Genomic DNA, 26319 nt, shown 5'->3' with positions numbered 1-26319 from the left:
CCCAACACTGGTTTCCATTGACCTTAATTTTTCCTTTTTTCTACCAATAATATTTCATTCCCAGTATAGTATTTTGTTAGCTGGATTGTACAGATCCAAAAGAGAAGCAACTGCTAGCGTGTGGAATACAGAAACTGGCAGGGCTGCATTTCCAGCCACTTTGTCCCTGGAAACACTTCACATCATTGCTAGACATTCGCTTTGATAATCGTGATACCAGAGCCAACCTACATGAAAAGAGACACATTTGCTGCTGTCAGGGAAGTGTGGGAAACATGGGTAGAAATGATGCCTTTGCTCTACAACCCAGGACAAATGTTACAGTGGATGAACATCTTGTCCCCTTCAGAAGACACTGTCCTTTTAGGCTAAGTATGGAATTAAAATAGGGCAACCTGCAATGCTAAATCCAGCTATGCATGGAATATGGGAAACTGCCTGGAGAAGCACCTGAAAGAAACCAAGGGATGTGAGTAGTGTTGGGAATGACTCAAGGACTCCAAGGCCATAATGTCACAAGTGTCAACGTCCCATCCTACAGCTTTGGTGCTGAGCTACTCAAAATTAATTTGACCACGCTTGGAACAGTGAGAACAAGCCTGAGCTTCCAAATGAGACTGTAAACATGTAGAACCAAATTGTGGACTCTTCAGAATTTCCTTTTATGAAAGCATAGCATTTGTTTCATACTGTACAAAAAAAGCCAGAATGTTATTGTGATGAGCAGCATGCATGGGGATGCAACAGTGTGTACCAGGGATGACAAGTAGCCAGAGAGGATATTGGACTACAATTCCGGGTAAACCGACAGTAACCTACGTCTGTCAATGCATGACCGCCTGCTGGCCACTGGTCATCTTCTACCATATAATTGATGATTTTGTCTTTTGGAATGCTGTCAAGCTGTATCAATGCAGAATTTTCCTGGAAATGTTATGCAAGGCACAAGTGACACTGCTCTTATACACAATGTTCAGGCAGAAGGAGCTGGTGCATCTCAGCCTGCAGCAACTGGCTTTTGCAAAAAACATTACCTTTTGTCAGATAAAGAAAGTGTGATCTCACAATGTGATCTCACAGTTCTGTCCTGCATTTACAAAGGAACCTGAACATACATATTGTTCATCCTGGACAGAAATTATGTTTTGTTTCGTCAAGTATCTACAACCCTTGATGTCCTATTTTTGTATAAATCCACATTTATTGGGACACTGTGGCAGGGCAATATTTAAACAAAGATTAATTATTTAGAATTTAAGCTTGGTTCTGGATACAGCAGTGGCTCCTCCCCCTTTGGCTTTGGAGATGGTAGTGGCTCCTTTGCTCGTCTCTGGGAACAGCCACTCTTCCCCTTCTTCCATTTTTGGGCAGGTAGTTCTATCCTCTCCGGCATTCGGGTAGGCAGCTCCTCTTCTTTAACCTTGGTCCTCCAGGCAGCTGATGAGGGCATCTAACCCACCATCCCACAGGGCTGGGGAGGCAGAGGGGCCCATCTCTGGCCTTTGGTCAGGTGAAGCCATCACAGACTCCACCTCATCCTTTGCAAACACCTCCATGAAGCAGGGGTCTATGTAGGGGCACTTTTCCCTCATGTGTCCAAACTCCCCACAAGCTGCACAAAGCTTCCCGCTGCCTTTGTTTATCATGCCAGTCTTATTTAGGTCCACTTAATTTTTAAATCAATCTACAGAGTGTTTTGGCATAGAAAAACCTCCCACACAGGGGATATCCCTCACTATGGCAGAAGCAAGTCTCAGAATCAAGTAGTGGCAAAATTATACAAAGATATTAGAAATTCCAGAATCTAACTTGATGTTACTTTAGCAATGTGGACTGGACTTCCTCTGATGTGTGTTATACTAGTACAGTATATATTACCAGAGAGGGCAATACCAAATGGCTTAGCTTGGGGCAGCAGTGCTGTTAAAACCATTGATGTGAACACCAAACTTCTGAGGTATGAAGCCTAATGACTGAATCTTCATGGGCACCATAAAGCACCTTGCTCTCCCTCACTAGTGCTGCTTATTGCTGATCATTTATGTAACTGTTTACATACAAAGGCATCAATTCATGCCTGTGATTATTAAAATATATTATTTACATCAATATTATTTCCATTTCTATAATACATCAGTATGTACATTGGTTGAAAGGAAGAAAACGTTTTACCTATAATTTAACTTTTTTTATATACATAAAGATGATATTATATGACAGCAAACTATTAGACTATCGAAAATGAACAGTTTGTTTTATATTGGTATTTTCTGTTTTCAATAATAAACTTCACATCAATAAAAACACAATTTGCAAATTACATCTTTAAATAACCTCTTCAATTTTGTGATGATTATAAAACCATAATTTATTGAAGGGCTGTCAAGTGTAACCCTACTGTATTGTCTTTTCCTCTTCTCCTATATAAATTCCAGTGTCTTGTTTAGTGGTGGTTTGCATTGTGATCAATGTCCTAGTGCTTGTTTAGTGGTGTGCATTGTGGTCAATGTCCTAGTGCTTGTTTAGTGGTGTGCATTGTGATCAGTGTCCAAGTACTTGTTTAGTGGTGTGCATTGTGATCAATGTCCTAGTGCTTGTTTAGTGGTGTGCATTGTGATCAGTGTCCAAGTGCTTGTTTAGTGGTGTGCATTGTGGTCAATGTCCTAGTGCTTGTTTAGTGGTGTGCATTGTGATCAATGTCCAAGTGCTTGTTTAGTGGTGTGCATTGTGATCAATGTCCTAGTGCTTGTTTAGTGGTGGTGTGCATTGTGATCAATGTCCTAGTGCTTGTTTAGTGGTGTGCATTGTGATCAGTGTCCAAGTACTTGTTTAGTGGTGTGCATTGTGATCAATGTCCTAGTGCTTGTTTAGAGGTGTGCTTTGTGATCAATGCCCAAGTGCTTGTTTAGTGGTGTACATTGTGGTCAATGTCTAAGTGCTTGTTCATAGTAAGACCCAGCAGAGATGCAGCGCCTGAGTGCCCAGGTAGGAGCTCACTACTGAGCTACCTGCATTCAGACTAAGATAGCTTTCCCTCCCTCCTACACTTGCTTAGTTTCACATCATCACACTTCCTAAATGGTCCTCTCAATACAAAACCCATATGTCATGCTGACTGTGTAATTCAGGGCTTACTGAAATTGCACACTGTAGGGAAAGTGGGGTGTCACCCGTAACTGTTTCTGCCAGCTGTTGCATTAGGAAATGAACAAAGACTCCATAAAATAACTTGTATGTATCCCTGGCGTGATCCTCTGTTTGGGTTGGCAGGCATCTGAGCTTCATTTCGGTTATAATTGATAAACAATGATAAAATGCTCCCCCATTTATTCCATAAACATTCAAAGAACCTCATACAGTTACTTATTACTAACACCTTAGATCAGTGGATTTCAACCTTTTTTTCAGACTGTACCCCTTCTGTCTGGAGGCTTCAGCTCAAGTACCCCTTTACAATTTTCGCTCTACTGAATGGTACCAGTTACAATAAAAAGCAGAATAATGTGATTAACAATATGTTTTATTTAATATATAATGTATGTCACAACAGTTTGGGTCTGGCAAACTGCTGTTTTAGGACAGAGTAGCAAACACTAGGCCTAACTCAGAAAACTTTTAATTGAGGCTGCATAGAATCAAAAGACAATATTTGGGAATCTTTTCAGAAGCACACATTTGCTTTCTATTGGGCAAAGTTATAAATAATCCAAAATAATCTGCACTGTAAAGGTTTACCACGTTACCATTTATTTTCCATATTAGTAAAATTATGTGCCATTTAAAATGTTTTACAATATTTTAAAACATTAACCTCAAAACTATAATAATAACTAAGAATGACAGACTTTTTATTAAAGCCAACAACATAAAAATGATCCAAAGGGACTCGGTATAACTTTCTGTCGCTTTGCACTTTCTGTAGATGTGTTATCACACCATTAAAGTGTGAGTATTGTGATTATTACATTATGTATGTTTATCATTTATACTTCTGAAAAATACAGAAAGAGTTGAAAACAGCAAAGTTCATGAGCAGCACAGAGCGCTCTCCATAGGCAGAATCACCAGATGCCTGCTTCACCCACTCTAATAATATATATCAGAGTGGAAATCCACTCAATCAAAATCACGCATGCGTACAGCTGGATGATCATTTGAAACTACACTATACTAAACAAAAATGAAACACTTATGCACAGTGGTTTAGAGATTATATAATACCGTTAAAAAATCAATTCAAGATCTTTGTTTGACTTAATTTTTAGTTTTGCTTTTCTGGGCATGGCTTTTTGACCATTTACAAATAAAAACCTAACATTTCTAAAAGTAAACTCCTAAACTGGGCCAAAAAACAGAACACCTTTTTATAATGTTAACATAGTAGAGTCCACAGCAGTACCTTATCTAAAAAACAGAACCCCTTTTTATAATATTAACATGGCAGAGTTCACAGCAGTAGCTGTATCTAAAATGTTGGGTGTCCAAAGATATCCTCTACATTTAATAGCATCCAAACACATTGTCCCTATTGGCAGGATGATGGATAATGGAGCACCTGAATGTGCAAAATCTGTAGTCTAAACCAGGGTCCACTGAAGAGTGATTTCACTAGTTTATAGTGTGAGGCTGGATCATGCAGCTGTCAGTAGCTATGTTTCCATCAAACTGTTTTCATGTGCTAAAAATCATGCATGTAAAAAAAAAAAAAAAAGAGCTCAGCAAATGTGATGGAAACAGGAGAAATGTGGTTAATTCATGTGAGCGAACAACAACAAAAAATTCAATAGGGCTAGATAAAAATAAAGTACCTTGAATGATAATGATGCACACAAATGCAATGGAAATACTTTCTGAACAAATTTTATGGGCTAGGTCATGCTTCTTTTTATTGATATGGTGGTATTTATGTGGTCAACGCAGCACACCTCTACCCAGACAGGGCACTTAATTCAAACTTAATGATACATATCACATGTTAATCAAATCTACAGCTATTGCTAAAAGTTTTACATCACCCAGAATTTTAGAACTGAGACACAATTAAAAAAAAAAGAAACTACATGAACAGAATTTATATATTTTATTTAACACCATTTAATCAAAGAAACTGCAGATTTTTTTATATAGTTTTTTGTTAAGTACATGGAAAACTACAAAGCGGTATGTAATTCAATATGTTAACGTAACCCTATTCAGCAGGTTTCATTCGACTTTGTGAAGCAAAACTGGTTAATTCTGAAGGGTGCTGCTAAATTTTTCCCACAGCTGTAATTGACCCCCATGATTATCAAAAAGATTCTTTAATTTGTGTTTTTTTGTAACATCAAAAAAACTTGCTTGTGGAGCACCGGACAAAGCAGTTACAGTAATTCAGCATAAATAACACATCATTGCAGGGATCAGCACAGTCATGATACAAGACAGACACCTTACAAAATAATAAAGTCACTAATGGACATGATCATATAAAATGTACCAGCTTCATGATGCTGGGCTAGCATTACCTACACACCGTCCAATTTAAACCCTACCACTTTCTTGATTGGATAATTATTTTGTTCATTTTCCAAACAACTGAATATGGCTGCAGTTAGATTTTCTGCATTACAGCATCCAGGTATTTTTGTTAGGTTCAAAAACTCAGAGTGAACTTGCTTCAGAATTTACAAAACGATGCAACATTTCAACATGTACACCATTTCTCTGCATGACCTCTGGCCACTGTAGATTTTAATTCCTTCATTACACTGCATCGTTGAAAAATAAAATGCTCACTTTCCCAAGCAGGATTATACTGTCATCTTTTAAGTTTCGGTACAGCTAACTCCGGAGGGTGTCTGATACGGGACTGCCATTATGTCTGCTTTACTATTATTATTATTATTATTATTATTACAATGATTACTTAAAATTACATATGAGGGAAACAGTACAGCTTCAAAGGAAACAGTCGACAGTTTTCAAAAAATTTTTAATTCTGTGTGTGTGTGTGTGTGTGTGTGTATATATATATATATATATATATATATATATATATATATATATATATATATATATATATATATATATATATATAAAAAAATCAACGGTTGTCCAATTTCAGTCAATTCTTGAAAATACATTGTTCCTTCTTGGTCCATTTTCAGCAACACGTTATATAACCAGAATGCGCAGCAAGGCTGGTTATTCATTTGAGTTTACACACTAGTCTAGCAAGTGAATAGGAAAAAAATGGATGGAAATGCAAACTTTTTTTTTTGTTCATATCAAAAACATTTATACAATCACCATTTTTTTAAACTTGTGATGTCATTACGTACAGTGTCTGTTCGCTAGAATCCAGTTTTTGTATGATAAGATTTGCATATATTGTGTGAAATTGTGCAAGTTTGCTAGAAATGTGTTTGCCTTGTTGATGGAAACATAGCTACCGAGATGATTTCTAGTCTCTATAGTGGAGTTGAACTTTAGCCAATCATGTTTCATCTCCCAGTAGTCCCAATACAGGTATACCTTCCTAAATCTCATTCACAGTGGGCATAGACTATACATTATATCACATAAATATACATTTTAATACAGCCTTCAACTCTTAAAAAAATATACATATCTTACATATCGGGGGAAAAATATCTTCTGTGCTGCATCTGCAACGACAGTGAAAAACAGCACATCCCTTTATCAAGAAGAAATGCACAGAGACACAGATGAGAAGCAGCAGTTTTCTGGACAGACGCCTGAATGTGCCTCCTCACACTGGGGGGCAGTGACTGGCTTTGGGAAGTTTGCACGCTGTGGATATGCCTGATAATGACATATTCAGGGCTCTGCTGATACACAAGGGCACACGCTGTCAATACAATGTAAAAAAGGTTCCAGTTTTCCCATGCTTTTCACATGTTTTTTAATCCTTTCCCATGTTTTTTTTTTGCTATTTGTGATTATGCTTTTATGGTAAAATTGTACAAGGGTCACCATAGGTCTTTAAGCAGCTGCTAAACATTTGTATGTTCAGTTTAATACAAAATAATGAAAAAGTCCAAGTATAAAGGCTACATCCCTTTGTTACATTCTATTAAAAGGCCTTTAACACTAAGGCCTGTGTGAGGGGTGTCAGATTAGTAAACTGTGCCCATCTCTCCAACTTCTCAGCTGTAGCTCAGCAAATCACCAACTGCCTTAAATATCCACCCAATTATATCAGTTACACCTCCTTCAGGAATCCAGAAGCAATATACAATCTGTTTAACATAAAGACTTTTAAAAATGCAGTTTTGTATGGATACATATTCCATTAGACCACCAAATTAACATACATATACAATCGTCTATACAGAAGAGTTTTTAAAACACCAAAATCCTAAAATCAGCACTTCAATAAAAAAAGAGACCGAGGACTGTCGCAGCCTATTCAGGTCGAAGGTTAATGTGTCTTTAGTTGTCATGGTGACATGCTGCCTCATGATGGAGTCTATCCAACACTGGCTCAGCTTCCTTAGCCAAAGCTTTTGCTGGAAAGGTTAGAATGAGGAGGAGCCTAGCTGGGGTTTGTGTTACACTTTACAACTCCAGAGAGCTGCTGGGAAGAGAATGTAGGAGACTGACCATATTAGGTAGTAAACACAAGCCGAGGGAAATGAAGAACACAGCACCATGACAACGCCTGCAAGAGAAACCAGAGAAACCCTGGATTAGTGTCAGCTTTAAGGGACAGGCACAGCGACCACATACCGATACATTCATTCTACCAGTATGAGTCTTTTTTACAACAATGCAAACCACTGTGTGGCTTATTCTATAATGTTAGTAATATTACATTTGTGGGATTTACTTCTCATGAAAATATTTTGCATTAGGGATGCAATGTACTGGTGTTGAAAAGTGATTCAGGACAGAAGGTGGTATCGAATTGGTATATGGTATATTCTAGTATATTCTTGTACTAGCAGGCATACACAAAACACTCATCCTGAGAAGTAAAAAGCAGGAGCTGCGAGTTTCTGAGTTAAATAATTGTCTTGTTAATTTATTCTGTGTAGACCTGATAAATAAAAAAGAATTAATGACGCTGAACTGAATAAAACATCCAAATGCAAAAGTGTTAAAAGAAAATAAAATGCTAGTTGAGGTCCCGATCCTTTGTGAAACTGGAATAAGCAGTACAATGTGTCAAGCTGAAAAACAAGAGAAAGGGATGCTTTTAATAGCTGAAAGAGTTGATAAAAAACTGAACCAATACCAACAGATTTGCATCTCTATATTGCATGTATCTGAAGATGGGAGATTATTTTTTCAGAAACACCAAGATATTTATTAGTGCTGGGACAAATATCCAAATATTTGAATGAACATTTCCTGGCATGTATTCATGTAATGCACGCAAGGCAAAAATCCATGTCTGTTTTAGCGTTATGCCTTATGTACTGTTTTTGCCTGAAATACAAAAAAAAACATGAATTAGTAGTTCAAAGTAGTCAGATAAAGTCTTGAAAAACTATTCTTACTAATGGAATATTTTTCTACAATAATACAGTGTTACCTATAAAGGCTTTGATTATATTTTAGAAATTAATGCAAATTGAAATACTTGTCTGAATTTTGAACGGAAGTACCATGTGTGTCCCAGCACTAATATTTAGTAAGAGGTCTGATGTAGGCCCATGGTATACAGCTCACCCCATAGTGGGTTCAAGTTATGCAAAAAGGCATATTTTGCTGTATCATGTGTGTACAATCCAGGCAATGGTTTGAAACTCACCGCCTGCATAGACAATCTTCTTCCAGGCCTGGGACTCCAGCACCTTGTCGTGGGGGTAGAATCCATGGTCCACCATGAAGAGGATCATCAGCACCGCAGTGATGCGCAGCACCAGCACATTGGCTCCTGTCAGCAGGCTGGTGCAGGCCAGGATAGCGGAGGCATAGGGGCAGGGCAGCCCTCGGTACATGAAGGGGATGCCTGAGGAAGACAGTCTGTGATGAGTGAACCGCCTCCCTTACAGAAATAAATACTATAGGAATAGCATGCTTATATATTACAATGACCAGGAGGAAACCACACCAGAAAGAACAGATAACATTACCAGTAATGGCAAGGCAAAGGACTTGGAACAATTATTGAAAACTGTAAACTACGTTAACCAGTGTGTATTATCAGTGTAAATTAGAGTGCTCCCGGTGTTCTCTCCAATTTAGAATATCTAATTACACTCCCTCGCTGCAGCAATCACCAAAAGCACTCAGGAGAACTATGCACTGATCTAAACACCCAGGAGCTCTGGAAGACAAAGGTCAGCCCTGCAGCTGTCTGCATGAGCTCACTGGGTGCTTAGCCAGTAGGGTCCTCTGTTGCACAATGAGGAGAAACAGTCCCTGACAATTTTGCCTCCCTAACCTGTGCTTTTACCAGGCGAGCCACTCAGGAATTCAAGCGACAGCTGTATTTACAAGTGAAGGTGAAAGGTAACATTCCATTTCTCAGGAGAGCTAAAACATATTTTTGGTGGGTCACATGGAATGCAAGCAGCAGGAACACTTTGAATTTAAAACCTTTGTTTTTCAGGTCATTGTTCCAACATGGTTATTAATGAAAGCTGGAGATGATACCAGCATTTCCGTTAAGTGATAATTAAACGTCGGAGAGGGTTTCAAAAGCCAGTTGATGAGCAGAGACTGAAGAGCATCCTCCAATTCCATGATCAAGCCAAATGCCTCTTTACACCCAAGAGCTCTGCAGTGCATGTCTACGAGCTACAGGACTCTTGAGAACAGCAGACAGCCCTGAAGGTGTCCGATTTGAACTCACTGGAGGCCTGGCCAGTCAGGTCCACTGTAGCATAGTGAACAGTAAGTCTGTGTTATCTGCATAACCCTTAAGAACACCAGAGGCAATGCAACGCTTCCTGTGAAATCACCAGCAAAGACTGGCGACTTCGCACAGCCAGGCTGGCTGTATAACTCCAGTGTCCTGAAGAAGCATAGCATCTGTCTACTTGTCTAAGTGTGTTATACTTTAGATTTGGATTGAGCCCACTGAAGTAGTGATGTTTAATATGTTTCATATATTAAGATTTTAGTCATTATAAACATCAATAGAAAACAAGTAGGAAAATTACAGCTCTCTGTTTAGCTACTGAGCATTCTAAGAATTCTGGGTGTCTCAGGAGAGATCTTCTGCTCTTTTTCTTACCGCTAGAGTAAAAGCAGAGACGAGTGAAAACAGCCAGAACGTAGAAGATCACCAGAATGCCATCTAGTAAACCATGTGCCTGCAGCAGCAGCGCCGTGGCGATGCCAAACGTGGTGAAATCTGCAAAATCATCCAGTTGAGCTCCTGCAAAAACAGAAGTCACACCATTAACACTGGTGTTTCACAGTGAACTGCACATTAACACTGGCGTTTCACAGTGAACTGCACTGTACCCAACATGAAGTGGGTTGTTTTCTGCTTGTTTTCAGCATTTCAAGCAATTGTAAATAACAAAATAATTCCATAACCCTCCTAAGCCATTTTGCAATTCCATTAGCTGCTGAGGTCTCAAGTGTGCACTTGTAAAAGAAACGCATGTTATAGCACTTTAATTTAAAAACATATCTGGTACAACTTTAGTTTAAAGGAAGTTCTCAGTTTATATGGTTTGTTCTTGGGTTATCTGTTCACACTTGAACAAGCTTCAAGCGAGACAAAGCACGGTTTGGAATACCAGAAAACAGAGCATTGCAATCATCCTAGATGACACAAAGTCATGCATGTCTTTCAGCATCGGGCACAGAGATAAGGTCTGAGTTTTGCAATATTTCTCAGATGAGAAAAATATTTAGTAATGTTGAGTCTCAAAGGAATGACAAGGGTCAAATATTTCTCGTTTCTAGTTTTAATTCTGAAGGGAGACTGGTAATGCACAGTGAATCAGCATTTAGGTGATTCTGTAAGCCCAGTAGCATAACGTCAGTTTTCTCTGAATCCAACATTATTAAATTGGGAATGTACTCCATGTCTGCGTACCTCCCAAAGGAAGCATTATATGGAAAATAAAGGGCCTAAAACAGCCCTGTGGGACATCAGACTCCTTCAGACAATGGGGATTTCTCCTCCCCAATTGAGACGAACTTTCCCTGTTAGAAAGACCTGAACCAAGATAAAACAACTCCAGACAATCCCAGCGTACTTTGGAGGCGATTCAGTAAAACAGAGTGCTCCAAAGACAGCACGTAAATCCAACAGAATTAAAACTGATGGACAGCCAGAGTCAGAGCTAAACAACAAATCCTTTCATACTTTGACAAGGACTGTCTCGGTGCTATGTGCACAGCGAAATCCAGGCTGAAATTATTCATAAATACTGTTCAGTGATAGAAATTTGCAACTGATTAGCCACATATCTTTGTAGAACCTTAGCTAGAAATGGAACATTGGAAATTGGCCTATCGTTATTAAGGACAGCTGGGTCTAAGTTAGTTTTCTTAAGCAGTGGTTTTACCACAGCTACCTTAAAGACTAAGTAGCGGGGTTTTGAAAAATAGTGTTATACATCCCCACGTGTTGCTACAACAAAATAACGTACCTGTATCTTTACTTTAATTGTTAACATCCGGACAACTTTTTAGACTGCTTCAAAGCGCTTTTCAAAATGGCCACTCTAGTGCACTGGGGTTTGAGCTCTGTCCTCTAAATCACTGGTCACGAATCCAAAATGTGACGAGCCAAAAGGTGCAGAGTCAAAAATATTCTAACATAACTGAAAAAAAAAATTATTAAACAATTATTCAACAGTAACAGCACTTTATTTAAACAGATTTGCACATTATGAAAAACAAAACATTTCCAGTGTCTGGGAAATGAAGTACTGGAAAATACGTTTTGTGCGATCAATGCGAAATCTGAGAGTTCGTATTCTGCACCAGGAACTGGAAACTGGGATTCAGCGAGTTGCTCCCTGCACAGTGCAGATGTACTTACAGATTTACTTCTGTAAGCCTGCTCCTAAACTTTGATTTGAGAACGTTCACTGTTGAAAATGTGGCTTCGCAGAGGTAAGTTGGCACAAACATAGACAACAGCCTGGCGCCAACAGATTTGACTTCAGCATAATCCTCACATTGAAGTATATCAGACCAGCCTCAATGGGTCTGTATCTGATTAGACTGTTGCTAGACTTTTGTTCTATAAATGTGTAAATGGTAGAATAATTTCCCTATATACTCCTTTCATGAAGGCAACTTTTGAAGCAACTAGCTATAGATTACACTTTCAAGCAATTTTCCCATATAAAAGAGTTAAGCAATAATGTTAAAACAGTCTTCATTCAAGCAATGTGGTGAAGACTATTTAAAAACATCACAATCAGCTGGTTACTTCGGCTGCTGCCAGATAAAGTTGCTTGGTTATCATGAATTAATTAATTAGTCGTTTAGCAGACGCTTTTATCCAAAGCGACTTACAGAGACTAGTGGGTGAACTATGCATCACACGTGCTGCTGCAGAGTCACTTCCAATAGGACCTTGTCTGTTTCACGTCTCAGGACAGAGCACAAGCAGGTTAAGTGACTTGCTCAGAGTCACACACAGTGAGTCAGTGCCTGCTAGGATTGAACTAGGAACCTGCTGGTAACATGCCCCTTTAACCACTGGACCTGCAAGCCTCCTATCATAAGGTTTAAATATGGAGACCCTGGTTAGCTCTAACCTTGGACTGCCTTAACACCAGTAACAGACACCACTGGATAAGGAAGGACACATGTTCTTGCTTAGCCCTAATTATCTATACTAGGTTTATTTGTAAATACTATGTTTTGGGCTTCTCAGGCAAGATCCATGGTGAGTCGTATAGTAAAAAGTACAATTGTACTTTCTGAATGATTTTAGCCTCTCCGGTGAACTAGCTTGCCTTTAGAAAGCAGTTTTCCTTTTCTCTCTGCAGAATCACCAGCAGAGGCAGTGAACGCACTAGGGTTAGCAGGGCTGCATGGAGCCTGCCACCTTTCTGGTAAACAGCATTCCCCCTGTTGTACACAACTGGCCAGCTTATAGCAGTCTCCTGTTGGGGAGGAGGGGATGAATTCATTATACTGTTATGGGTCAAAGACTTAAGTAATTTCAGATATGCGGAACGCTGTAAGCACCAGTATTACTTGCACAATCAGAGTAATCCCACTGGATTTACTGTGGTTAGTTTAAAAGTGATTGTGCAATTGACAAAAAAACACATATTAAGTCATGCATCAAATGCTATTTTTGCACAATAGCTGTGAAATGCAGAGCAGGGTGTGAAATGTGGAGCTGGTGAGAGTTTTGGAAAAAATAACTTTCAATATACTCTGAAAGAAATACATCACAAGAAAGAGCCACCATATTTACTTATTTTTTCATTTGAATATTAATACACTGCAGCTATCCCATATAAGAAAATACTATAGTACTGTCCAAAAACACCAGTTTGCTATAGCACGTACTGTAGTACACTAGTGGAAACTATAATGTTTTTGGATGGTACTGTACTATTTCTATATGGGCTCAAGCCACAATCACTGTGCAGTAACCAACAACAAATTCTTTAAAATGAGTTATACCTTCTGTTTTTCGGTTTTTATTAATTTTTTATTTTTTTTGTTTATGTTTTTGGTGACTTTTGCTTTTTATATACTGTATGAAATTACTGTTTGCTAACTTTCCAAAATACTTGGCCGTTTTCTTTCTGTCACTAGACTCTGTCTTTCTGTTGTAGTAACTCAACAATATTTGCACATTTAGTTGTGCCTTCTTTCCTTTGCTGTCTTCCACAACAAAATCCTTATGGTCACGGGGGTTTTTGTGTGTCTAGGCATTTTTTTACAAGCCTTCTACTCTAACTGTAATCTCGTTTGAAATCTCGTAAGTGAAGTCTCCAATAGAAATGTAGAGTTTGCTGCCTCTCAGCAGTCGGGGCGGGTTTAAAGTATTCAGAACGAATCAATGATAGTTCCGAGTCAGGAAGGCGGGACACTGCCCAGCTGCTTGGAAGGGTAGCTTGTTTTTGTTTTTTGAAGTAGGTCGTTTTTTTTTTTTTCCTTTAATGGGAAAGCGGTGAAGTCAGCGTGAATTGAGTCACCATTTCCAGTGTTTTTCAGGTGTTTTCCTGTGTTTGTTCACTATACAATGATTCCATTTTTGTGTTGGGGGTGTTTTATCGGTTTTTATCAGTTAAAGCTGAAAATCAGAAGCCCTAGTTATACCTCAAACTCCTCTGCACAAACATACATTAATGAGGCTATTTACTAGCCTTTGCTAAATGAGTAACAGCACTGTTAAAACTAGACAAAAAACATTATACAACAACAATTATGGAAAGCAAATCCTGCTAAAACACTATACAATCTAGGCTCTTAAAACATTCGCAGATGCACTGCCAGGCAGCAAGCAGATTAAAGTCTATTGAGGGTTGAGCTTGCAATGCATTGCAGAGAGAGATCAAGGGATGCACGCTTGGGCATGTACTTTGGGCTCAGAGAACATTCCCAAGAAAACAGTAACACTGACATTACACTTAAAGAAACAGTGATAATGTTTGCACAACTTCCAAACATCAGTTTTGCATTATTATTCATAATGGCAGTCAGATCTTGCAGTTGGCATCGCTGTGCAATGTTAAAGGTTTTTGAAATATCACAAAATGGTCAAGTTGTATTGGACGATACTCAACAATGACTGGGAAAACCATGGGACTTGACTGATCGAATATACCGTAGAATGCATCTGTGAAAATGTGAAGGTGTTGAGCCGTGCTCACAGAACAGTATTCACACCAGTGGTGGAGGACTAGCGGGGGCAGCCAGTGCAACTGCACAGGGGCCTGCACATTCAGAGGACCCCGGAGGAGTCTGCAAGTTTGGGAAAAAATATTTAACATTAATAATACCCTTCACATTTAGATTTGCAGATGTTACAACCTTCATGTTTGCATCATTCTAGGTACCGGTGCCAGTAATTCGCTTATCCTCCCTTGTTCCTACACTGCTATTCTCTTTTAAAAAAAAAATAAAAAAATTAACTGGCGATTTCCTTTAATATGATTGGTCAATACAAAGGCTTAAATCTCAGATACAGGACCACGAATGTCATCTTTCAAACTATGTTTAATCACGGTTCCAAATCAATCCGCCCAAAAATATGTAAATACAGTCCAATTACTTTCAGGAACTTTAAGTACAGTGCCAAGAAAAAGTCTGTGAACCCCTTAGGATTTTCACATATTTCAAACCTAAAATGTTATTAGATCTTAATCTAAGTCCTAATAATAAATAAAGATAATCTGATTAAACAAATGACAAAAACATTTTACTTTTTCAACATTTATTTATCCACAAATGATTCAACATTCAATATCCAAGAGTGAAAAAGTATGTGAACTTTTAGCTTCAGTAACTGGTGGCACCCCCTTGAGCAGCCTTGACTTCAAATAAGCGTTTCCTGTAACTGTTGGTCAATCTCCCACATCGGTTTTGAGGAATTTTGGCCCATTCCTCCTTACAGAACTGCTTCAACTCGGTGATAACTGAGGGCTTCCTTGCATGGACAGCTCGCTTCGGGTCATGCCACAACATTTCGATGGGGTTTAGGTCCGGACTTTGACTAGGCCATTCTAAAATGCTGAATTTCTTCTTCTGCAGCCATTCTTTTGCAGATCTGCTTGCATGTTTAGGATCATTGTCTTGTTGCATGACCCACTTTCGGTTCAGCTTCAGCTCAGATGGCCTGACGTTCTCCTCTAGGATACTGATACAATGCTGAATTCATGGTTGTGTCAATGATGGCAAGACGTCCAGATCTTGATGCAGCAAATCAGCCCCAAACCATCACACTCCCACCACCATGCTTGATGGTTGGGATGAAGTTCTTCTGTTCAAACGCAGTGTCTGGTTTTTGCCAAACATACCGTTTCTCATTGAGACCAAAAAGTTCTACCTTTTTCTGATGATTGAGTCATGAACACACGTAGCCAAGGTGAGAGTGGCCTGCAGATCCTTGAATGCTACTTTTGGGTTCTTTGCGACTTCCTTGATGATTTTCCGTTTGTTTCCATTTGTTCTTGGAGGGATTTTGGTAGGACGACCGCTCCTGGGACTGTGGTCTTGAACTTTCTCCATTTATAGATCTGTCTGACAATCCTTAGAAATGGTTTTGTAACCCTTTCTAGACTGATGAGCATCAATAACTGTTTTACTGAGGTCCTCTGTGATTTCTTTTGATCGTGGCATGATGTGTTGCCATACACCTGAATGGTGAAGACCAAACTCACAAAGTTTCTGATCTTTATATAGGGTGGGGCCTCCCAAACTCACCCCTGAAGATCTACCTAATTATTTAAACACCTGATTCTAATTATCCCCTTACTTGAGCTGATAAAACCAGGGGTTCACTTACTTTTCACATACCCTGAATCTTAATTTCTCATTGTTTGTCTAATTCATACATCACTTTGTTTCAAAAGACATGGAATTGGTTAATATAAACCCTATTGGATATTTAAGAATAGGTTTTGATTCAAGAAGGCTTATCATTGGGGTTCACAAACTTTTTCTCGGCACCTTATATCACAGGCATGTCACATCTCTTCTCCAAAGCCAAGAGAAGGAGGCTTCAACTTTATGAACACACACTGTGAACATGTTACTGAACAAACAGCATGGAGGACGAACACACACTGCAGATAACTACATATTTTAATTACTAAAACCTTTTATTTATTTAACTAATAAATGTTAGGACCTAATGGTAACTTAAATACTGAAACTCACACAAATACACAAACCTGCACTCAAATCCAAAAATAATAAGCTAGCTGTACTTTTATTCTTTACATGTTGTACAAACAGTTCATAGACCAGGTTTGCTTTTCTGCAGGAGGTACTTGAACTGAAGAACAACTCCATGTAAGCTGAAGATTTTTTAAAATTATCTGGCAAACGGAAATACCCACGAAGCCCAAGTGAAGGCTATGAGATCTCAGATGGAATTCTGACCAAACCGCATTACTCACAGAATAATGAGGAAAATCGTTAGCAAAAAAAAACAGTGCTGCATAAAATCACGAAAACAAGTAACAGAAAAACCGTAAATGTCATTTTTTTTAACATATCCATTTTCTAACAGCAATAGAACCCTCATAACCCTCATTCTCTAGTTAAACGTCACTGTTTATCTAGAGAAACGTCACTGTTTAACTAGAGAAACGTCACTGTTTAACTGCGCTCGCCTTCAGCTCGGGACACTTAACGGCCTTACCAGACGATAAAGCCCTCTTCTTCGGGTTCTACTGCTTAATTGAATTGAAATGAGTTTGCTTGAAGGGACTGGTGATTACACTTGTTAGCTTGCGAAATAAAAACAATGTAGTGTTGGGTATAAAGAAGCACGCAAAATACAATGCAAGTAGATGACCTCTCCTATTACATGTAGGCCTATACTGTGTTATGCATGCTGACATTCTGAGAATTCAATATTGTTACATACTGAACATGTGACTTGGCATGTTATTTTATGTTTTTTAAGGTAATGCACCGGGGCCTGTCTTTCTCTTCCTCTACCACTGATTCACAACACTGCAGTCAAATAAATAATCTACCAAAAAATCATTTCCCCAAAAAACTGCTTCTTGCTTTTACAGTTACTGTTAAAAAACTATACACTCTAATCATCAATAAAAACATAGTGTAATGTTCTTGAAGTAGCACCACACCTGGTACAGTAATCGCACCTCATTGCTAATCAGTTTGTTTATACATTATATATATATATACCTGTATAGATACAAGCAGTGCCTGGGAAACGACACAGATGGTACACCATGGATTAAGCATGGCTTCCATGCCTCATACCGTCAGCCCTTAACATTGAGAAAATGTTTTGTTGGGAAGAAAAAGAAGATGGAGCTGGCATTATAACACAAGCCTCTCTGGTCTGCATATTCATTTATCAGGTTCAGTAGCAGGCATTGACACAACACATACATCTTAACTTGTAGTGAGTGGCCAATGTGTTGTGTCACGATTACTGAGAACAGTGTCTCGGGTCTGATGCTGAAACATTTAACTAGGATTGGAAGTTTCTGTGATCACAAACAAAGGGCCCCTGGGGAATATCATGTCAGATTGAATGGTTTGCAAGCGTCACAGCATTTTCACCTCACATAATAGGTTACATACACTGTTAGCGAAGGTTTGTTCATGGTTAAACTGGTTGATTTAGCATAAAACTAGAGAAACGTCACTATTTAACTAGAGAAACGTTACTGTTTAACTAGAGAAACATCACTAACTAGAGAAACATGACTGTAACTAGAGAAACATCACTAACTAGAGAAACGTTACTATTTAACTAGAGAAACGTTACTGTTTAACTAGAGAAATGTTACTGTTTAACTAGAGAAAGGTCACTGTTTAACAAAAGAAACATCACTGTTTTACTAGAGAAACATTACTGTATAATCAGAGAAATGTTACTGTATAACTAGAGAAATGTTACTGTTTAACTAGATGTTACTAACTAGAGAAACATTACTGCTTAACTAGAGAAACATGACTGTTTAACTAGAGAAACATTATTAACTAGAGAAAAGTTACTGTTTAACTAGAGAAACATTGCTGTTTAGAGAAACGCTACTGTTTATCTAGAGAAACATCATGTTGAATTTAGTGTCAAAAAGGTAGGCTTCATTCCAGTTCCTTTTCGTTCATCTAGTAGGGTTGCAGGTCAGCCGAGGTCATAAGTACACTGGAAAAAAATCTTGTTAGTTGTGTGTGTAAGTGCAGCCTTTTTGGTTAAAAGGGAAAGTAAGGTTTTACTGTAAGGATATGGACAGTCTGAACAATCTGTTGTGTCATGCTTACTGAGAGCAACATCTCAGGTCTGATGCTGAAACAACGTTTAACTCACCAAGAGCTGAACAGGCATTGAGTTGCCTAGCAACGGCTCCATCAGCCAAGTCCAGGAGGTATCCCACCAGAAGCAGCCAGCATGCAGCGTAATGAAGCCTGCAGACAGTGAACACACTTGTAAACATGAGAGCAACACATAGATAACATGTTACAATTAGTGCCAGTGCATATGAATAAGAGCAGGAATCATATGGATTGCCTGCATATTAATATTGTGGTTAACATATATTACATTTTATTTCTGACAAATGTTTATATTAGGGCTGAAAAAACACCCACTTAAACTGCCTTCAATGAAGCACTTGCTGTGTATTTATATATATATATTATATATATATATATATATATATATATATATATATATATATATATATATATATATATATAACAAGTATTTTTCTCTTTTTTTAAATAAACAAAATTGTATTTAACTTAAAAAAAAAAAAAAAAAGTTTAAACATTGGTCTGGAAATAGTATCCTTAAGAAATCAGAAACCTAGGAACAAAACATAGAGCCCAGAGGAATGTCATGTCAGATTAAATGGTTTGTAAGCGTCACAGCGTTTTCAGTCAGTCTGCATTTCCATATTGATAGCCTAATAGGTTAAATGCACTGTTAACTAGGTTAACTAGAGAAACACTACTGTATAACTAGAGAAATCTTACTGCTTAACTAGAGAAACGTTACTATTTGGAAACATTACTGTGTAATTAGAGAAATCTTACTGTATAACTAGAGCAACGTCAGTTCAACTAGTGACCTGATCTTCTGCGTGCGACACCTGCTGGTGAAACATTGTATTTCAATCAGCTACTGCCCTATAGCGTGCAGAAGATGCAGGACAGGTTAACTAAACTGCATATCGCATTGACCACAGTTTTATCGCGCTGCATACTGCAACAACGTACTTTGACATGTGTATAGCTGGCCATGGCTACCACTCTTAGGGAGGGAAGTGATTCTACCATTTGAGTCTCACAATATCCGAGAGCACTCAAGTACTCTCCCATTTAGAAGTCAAGTCTAACAGTCTAATCAGATACCCACCCATTGAGGCTGCAGAGGATAGAGCACAGTCCCATCACCATGTTCGCCACAGAAAGTGCATTGGCCACATTTTTTCGTGCAAACTCCTGGAGCTGGCCTGCTTGCTCACTCAGAAACAATTTTTTGGCATGCTGGAAGACACCTGAGACCAACAGGAGAGTTATTTAAAGGGATGGCTGTGGGTGGTGAAAGCCTGTCTGACAAGCAGGCTGCTAGGAGGAACGACGAGAGCCCGGTGCACAGCAGCAAGCTGCTTTATTAAATCAGGGGTTCTCAAACTGGGGTCCACACAAAAGTCTCGTAAAACAACACGTATATTTAACGTACATGCGTTTTCAGTCTCTGCGATCACCGTTTCCCTCAGTTTTCAGTTGGTCCCCAATCAAAATATTTTTCACATAAGGGATTCCCCAACACAAAGTCTGAGAACCTCTGAATTAAACATAGGAGTTCCTGAACAGGTTTAAGTAAAATAAAATAAAATAAAAAAATTATAAAATTAAAAAATCTGGACAACTAGTTGACAGGTCCGAATGAAGCATTACCACCAGTTGTTTGTGTTCAATTGACTCATAAAGGTTTGCCAGTTGACACCAGATGACTGGCTCTCAACAAGCAAATGTCTGTGAATTCCGCAGGGGTCTACTGGGTTCAGCCAGGGGTCACTGTATATGATGTCATGGTTTATATAATGGATGTCTACAGTGTATTTAACACTAATGAAATGTGACGTACCTACCATGGCAATTTTTACTATGGGTTTCTCAGTAAACAAGGCTATGAGGCCAATTTAAAGCAGCCCATTTGTATTATCTACATTTTGTTTCTTTATTTTTCCACAATGCAATGGTTTAATTCAAAGCCAGCATTTCTCAAAATATGGGATACATAACAAAACAAGAGTTAGTTGTACAAGACAATTCACTTATGTGGCAGCTAACCAATCTCATATTCTGTTAGGACATGCATGCATGTGTACTACTAATGCACATACCAATGTCTGTTTGATTAAAAAAAAAGAAAAAAAAAAGAGAACTGTGCTGTGTTGCGGCATAGCACATACTTGGCAAAGTGACAGAGTGCCTGTTAAAAAAGCAGGTCACCTCTTCGTATGTCTGAAAGCAAAAAAGAAAAACTTTTGATGGCCATAATGTGTCACCATAAATGAGGCTGTGAGGCATGCAGTCATGGAGGGTCTGTGCCCTGCTTTGAGCCCTAGACTCCTGAGATGGAACCTGGGCTGTGAGGCATGAAGTCATGGGAGGTCTGTGCCCTGCTGCCGACTGTAAAGAATCCTGCTTGTAACTGAACCGCCCCCCTTGCTGGTAACGTGCCTGTCTGGCCACTTGGCATTGAGGTACTCAGGAAAGGTTGGGCATCATGCTTTAAATGTGTGAATAAAGTGTGCAGAAAACAGCAGAGTCCCATCCAGTAATACAATGCCCTCTACCATTTCCAAGCTTAAAGCCATGGGAAATTACAGTAAGTTAGTATTGTGGTTAATAGTGGTTATGGTTTGCTATAACAGATGTATAGGAGATCTATTAGGAGGATTTTCTTGATCAATCAAAATCAATCGCATGCATACTTTAAAAACCAATACGTTGATACCCCTTAGCAAGATGTATTAATACAACCAACATATAAACAGTTTACTGCAAATACAAGGTTTCCAGGTGGCAATAAAGCACATGTTGTGCCGTTGTGCTAGTGGTTTTATTTTATATGTAGTGACGTTAGGTTAAGGGGTCCCGTTTCCCCCCTCCCTCAAATTCATATAGGTGTAAAATACAACTATAGGCTGATTAGTTCTTTATTTCTATCAGCATTGATATTAGTGTATATAAAACAACACATGATGCCTGATTGATTATATTGTATGTTTGTAGGTGTTTGGTGGCTACCTCTAATCAAGTATTTCTCACACACTCTTTGCTGTATCAAGCCTATCATACAAAGAATGCAAGAGAAGATACTGTACACGCAACTTGAATGGACATCTTAAGACATCTAGTTTCACAGGCCCCGATTAGCTGTAATCTTGGATGAAACCAGCCTTTAAACATATTACAAGTCATTCAATCCAAATAAAATTGCTTTGTGACTTCATGATACAAATCATACAAACCATGCAAAAGATACAACGTTTAGAAATGCTTGTTTCACTGACATGGGATGAGTGTCAGATCTTATGAATTCACTAAGTGTATTTGGCATTATAATTTATGATAAAATACTTTAAGTACATGTAAAAAGATGTTTTAGCTTTATGCAGCGTATTATAATAATAACAATATTACATGGCAAACATTAATAATAATGAAAATTAATAATAATTATAATTACATTTGTAAACATTATTAATAAATGAAATAATAATAATAATATTATTATTATTATTATTATTATTATTATATTATTATTATTATTATTATTATTAATAATAATAATAATAATAATAATAATAATAATAATAATAATAATAATAATAATAGATTTTGTCAATATCCATGCATTACATTTCTGTAATGGGCATGTTAATGGGGGCTAGAAGACCCAGGCCCACTGTGATCAAAGTAAGATAGGTGGAGTTTTCAGTGTACATGCTTCTCTTTCCGCAAGAGAAATACATGAAAATGGAGAGACTTACAGGAGTGTATTTCAAAAGAAAGCAGGATTAAAAGGGTTGATAACCATGGCTTTAGAAAGAGCTCTTTCTTTAGCAGAACGCATTGCTGTCAAAGCCCTTATCATTCGGCTGTACGCTGGTAAAGCCAGTTCACTGCTACTCCGTACTTGTATTTATTCTTAAATCTGCTCAATTATTTGACCCCCGTGTTTCTCCCTAATTTAGAATGTCCAGTCATGTTCTCACACTGCAGCAATTCCTCACACAGCTCAGCAGAACTGAAGGCCAGTGGAGGCCCTCCCATCCCACAACCAAGCCAACTGCCTCTTTATAGCGGATGTCAGAAAACTACTGGCTATGAGCATGCTGGGTACCTAGCTAGTAGGGTCTGCTGTACCATAGCAAAGAGAAGCAGTCATTTTGCTTCCTGTAGGAGCACCAAAACTAATGCAATGCTTTTTGTGGTATCTTCAGTGAAGACTTCATACAGTGAGGAACATGCACTCCCCTGACTGTATGAGCGACCCTGCACACCACGTGACTGTACCTTTGTCAGGTAAGCCAATCAGAGAACCGAAGAGCCTGGCTTTTTAATGGTCGACAGTTCATGCCTTGACTCCTCCTGTCTCCATGGATCCACAGTATGTAGATATAAAAACGAGTGAACACGTGTTTATGATGATCATTTAATAATCTGGAAACCTTGTATTTGCAGAATTAAATCCAACCAACCACATGCTGCTGCATGTGTACATAGAATTTTGCTGGGGTATCATAAAAGACTGATCTGTCTAGTTGCTCTGTCACAATAGTACAGAACTGTACTTTTTCTCTTGCATTCTTGTTCTGAATGCAAAGAGGGTGAAACATTTTCTTCAACCCCAAACCACCTCTTTAAATAAATACTGTAAAATTCCCATCCCCATATCTAACAACCAAACCACATGCTTAGCTGTTCCCCAGACTAGGTCATGGATCTGATGTATCTAACAGCTCTGCTGTAAGAAGGGTTAAGTTCAAGTTCCTACTATTTTGTTTTGCACCCTGAACTTCACGTGTTTCCAAAGCCAGCCGAGTTCAAGAGACTCTTCATCTGAAAGAAAACAGCAGGTCAGATCACAGACAAGCCAACAGTTTTCAAAACGATCTCGTCTTGGTTTCTTAAATATGAGAGCTCAAAACTAATTTCAGATGTTACAAAATATTTGTCAACAGCAAGAACCTTGTTGCTCAAACATTTAATTTTGTAAGGGATTGTATATATTTAGATTTAAGTAAAAGCTGAGTTTTTATAGTTTTGAGTAAAGTTTAGTAGTGGTCTTATGGTCCTTCATGCCAATGTGCTGGTTCTGAAAGCTGCTTGTTAACAGTCTGTCAATCTCAAAGGGTGGCAATATTCCAACATGAAACCCATGCTTCTCAAGTGAAAGCACACACACCCAACATGTCATGGGAGATTGTGCCAGACTTCTGTGTCACTTCAGCAGGTCAAATACCAGAGAAATTCACACATTGACACCTTTGTGCCATAATAAAGTATAACAGATGTGAGAAGAATGCATCTGATTCAAAACACATCATCATGATAGAGACTGGGTTGAATTAGACAACTAGTGTAGAACACAACCCAACTCGTACAGTAACCGATTCATGAATTACATTTTCCCATAAGATGAAGTTGAAAGTGCCAAGTCAGGTTTACTTAAATCTAAACTCTGCCCCTACGAAAGGCAAACACAAGTTCTTTAAAACCAACCTTTTTTTCCACTAAGGGACCCACAACATCCCTGGAGGTTTGCTTAAAGGAATAAAAGCTAATTCAGTAAACCTACCTCGAAATGCTTTGTTGTCCGCTATGCTTGATCAAAGCTTTTAGATTTTTGAAAGTAAATTGTATTTATACTTTAAGAGGAGTATTTGAACATCTTAGGTACCTGTGTTGTTTCTATTACACAAAAACCTAAAAAAACTCACATGACCTCAAGGAAACCATTTTGTACAGAGGTCAATGTTACAGATATTCAATCTATTCATATCTCAAGTGCTTGATCTCTTCTGAGGGAGTCACAGCACCCGATATCTACCATACTGCTGACAGACAGAAGGAGCTCTCCGACAACCACATTCACGGCTTAACAAGATCTCTGCTAAAACTGCACATGGTTTTCTGTGGAATAAATCGCCCTTTAAAAATATATTAGATCAAACCACAGGTTTACCTTGAAGTGTAGTTGTTACTTAACCAAAACTTTGTGACAAGCATAGTGGATAGTACTGCATTTCAGTGTAAGATTTACTACACTGAATTATAGTTTTTAGTCATTTAAGACAGAAGAAGTGTTTGAACTATTAAATGGACACTTAACAGGTAAATCTGTTCTCTCCTCTCAATCTTTGTGTGTCATTTTTCAGGGCATCCCCGAAATAAGTAATTCAAATTATTTTATTTTTTGCAATGGAGTCTCTGGTCTGAGTTGCATCAATCTCAAAAAGACATATAATTTCAATTATATGACCTCCTTTTTTCGACCCAATTTCAAAATGTCACCTCACTGTTGTAACCCACTTACCGATTCAGGAAGACCGTGAGTTTTGATATGCTGAATTTCAAGCCCTCAAAAACACAAAGGATAGAGTCTCAAAGCTATTTAAGTTTAAAACCTCAGGACAAAGGACTGCCCTCTACACACATTACATCATCCAATTCTGGCCTGTCAGAGAAATATATTGATCCCCCTTCTACAACCTTGTAGCTACCCCTTGGTACTCTCGATTATCACACCAGGTTGAGGATTTTCAGTGCTTGCTACTTTCACTTCTGCAAAACTGTCATTAGTGCTGTTAGTTACAGAAAGGAAACTCACCCTAGGAAGAAACCAAAACAGAAAATGGTTTCATTTTTCAAATCAGAATTGTTTCCTTTGAACAAAACACTGTACTAATGAGGATTATTAGCTTTGAGAATATAGCCCATGTTGTGAAAAAAAGTCAAAAATGTATTACTCTTTGATGAAGTCATTCTGTGCTGGTATCAATCTCTTTGGGGAAAATGCACTAACTATTCTGCAGCATAAACCAGAAAAATACTCATTTTAAAACTAATAAATGAAAGCCTAATGCTTCTCAAGTCCTTTTCTTCTACTTTAAAGACACTAAAGCTAGTATAATAAATCAATAAAGCTTACACTTTATGCATTATTACCCATAAAGTGTGTAACACATATGTGTTTGGTATCAAATTCTAGTTTTGAATAACAGGGAAACAATATGAGAAGCCTATATTGAGACCCTAAAAGTCACATACATGAACAACTACATGGTTTTATTTATAAATTGAATATAGGTATATTTTATATATATATATTATATGAATATATAACATATTCATATATATTATATATATATATAATACATAGTTCTCTCTCAGAAAATTTGACGAGCAGTCTTGTTTTCTTCTAATTTATTGTATGGATGGTAGCAAACTAAAAATACTTGAATTCCTATACTAAGAACAGCAGCACACCTTTCCAGGGGCAGGGTGGGGTTCACATACCAGAACAGCACCACACCTTTCCAGCACAGCATCAGAGAGACAAGGCGAGCTTCACATACCTGATCGCCACAACACCTTTCCAGCACAGCATCAGAGACAGGGCGCATTTCACATACCTGATCACCACAACACCTTTCCAGCACAGCATCAGAGACAGGGTGGAGTTCAAATACCTGA

At 38.2% G+C, this 26319-nt stretch overlaps 1 protein-coding gene across 3 annotated transcripts in view; it reads right to left on the bottom strand.

Moving 5' to 3' along the window:
* Positions 1 to 6014: 6014 nt before the first annotated feature.
* The window catches only part of LOC121328803 (transmembrane protein 269-like), a 33667-nt gene continuing 13362 nt past the window's right edge, over positions 6015 to 26319 (bottom strand). For 2 of the 3 annotated variants that reach the window (XM_041273872.1, XM_041273871.1), the window contains exons 3-7: positions 19961 to 20102; positions 18911 to 19008; positions 10190 to 10333; positions 8759 to 8959; positions 6015 to 7663 (exon numbers count right to left, since the gene is read on the bottom strand). In XM_041273872.1, the coding sequence (XP_041129806.1) occupies positions 7554 to 7663; positions 8759 to 8959; positions 10190 to 10333; positions 18911 to 19008; positions 19961 to 20102 (695 nt within the window). In that variant the 3' untranslated portion in view covers positions 6015 to 7553. Of the gene's footprint in view, positions 7664 to 8758; positions 8960 to 10189; positions 10334 to 18910; positions 19009 to 19960; positions 20103 to 23617; positions 23683 to 26319 lie in introns of all 3 variants that reach the window. The other variant, XM_041273873.1, reaches the window with a different exon arrangement.

This window comes from Polyodon spathula, chromosome 16 (genome assembly GCF_017654505.1).
Source record: "Polyodon spathula isolate WHYD16114869_AA chromosome 16, ASM1765450v1, whole genome shotgun sequence".
NCBI classification, from domain to species: domain Eukaryota; kingdom Metazoa; phylum Chordata; class Actinopteri; order Acipenseriformes; family Polyodontidae; genus Polyodon; species Polyodon spathula.
This window is presented reverse-complemented; position numbering and strand designations above follow the sequence as displayed.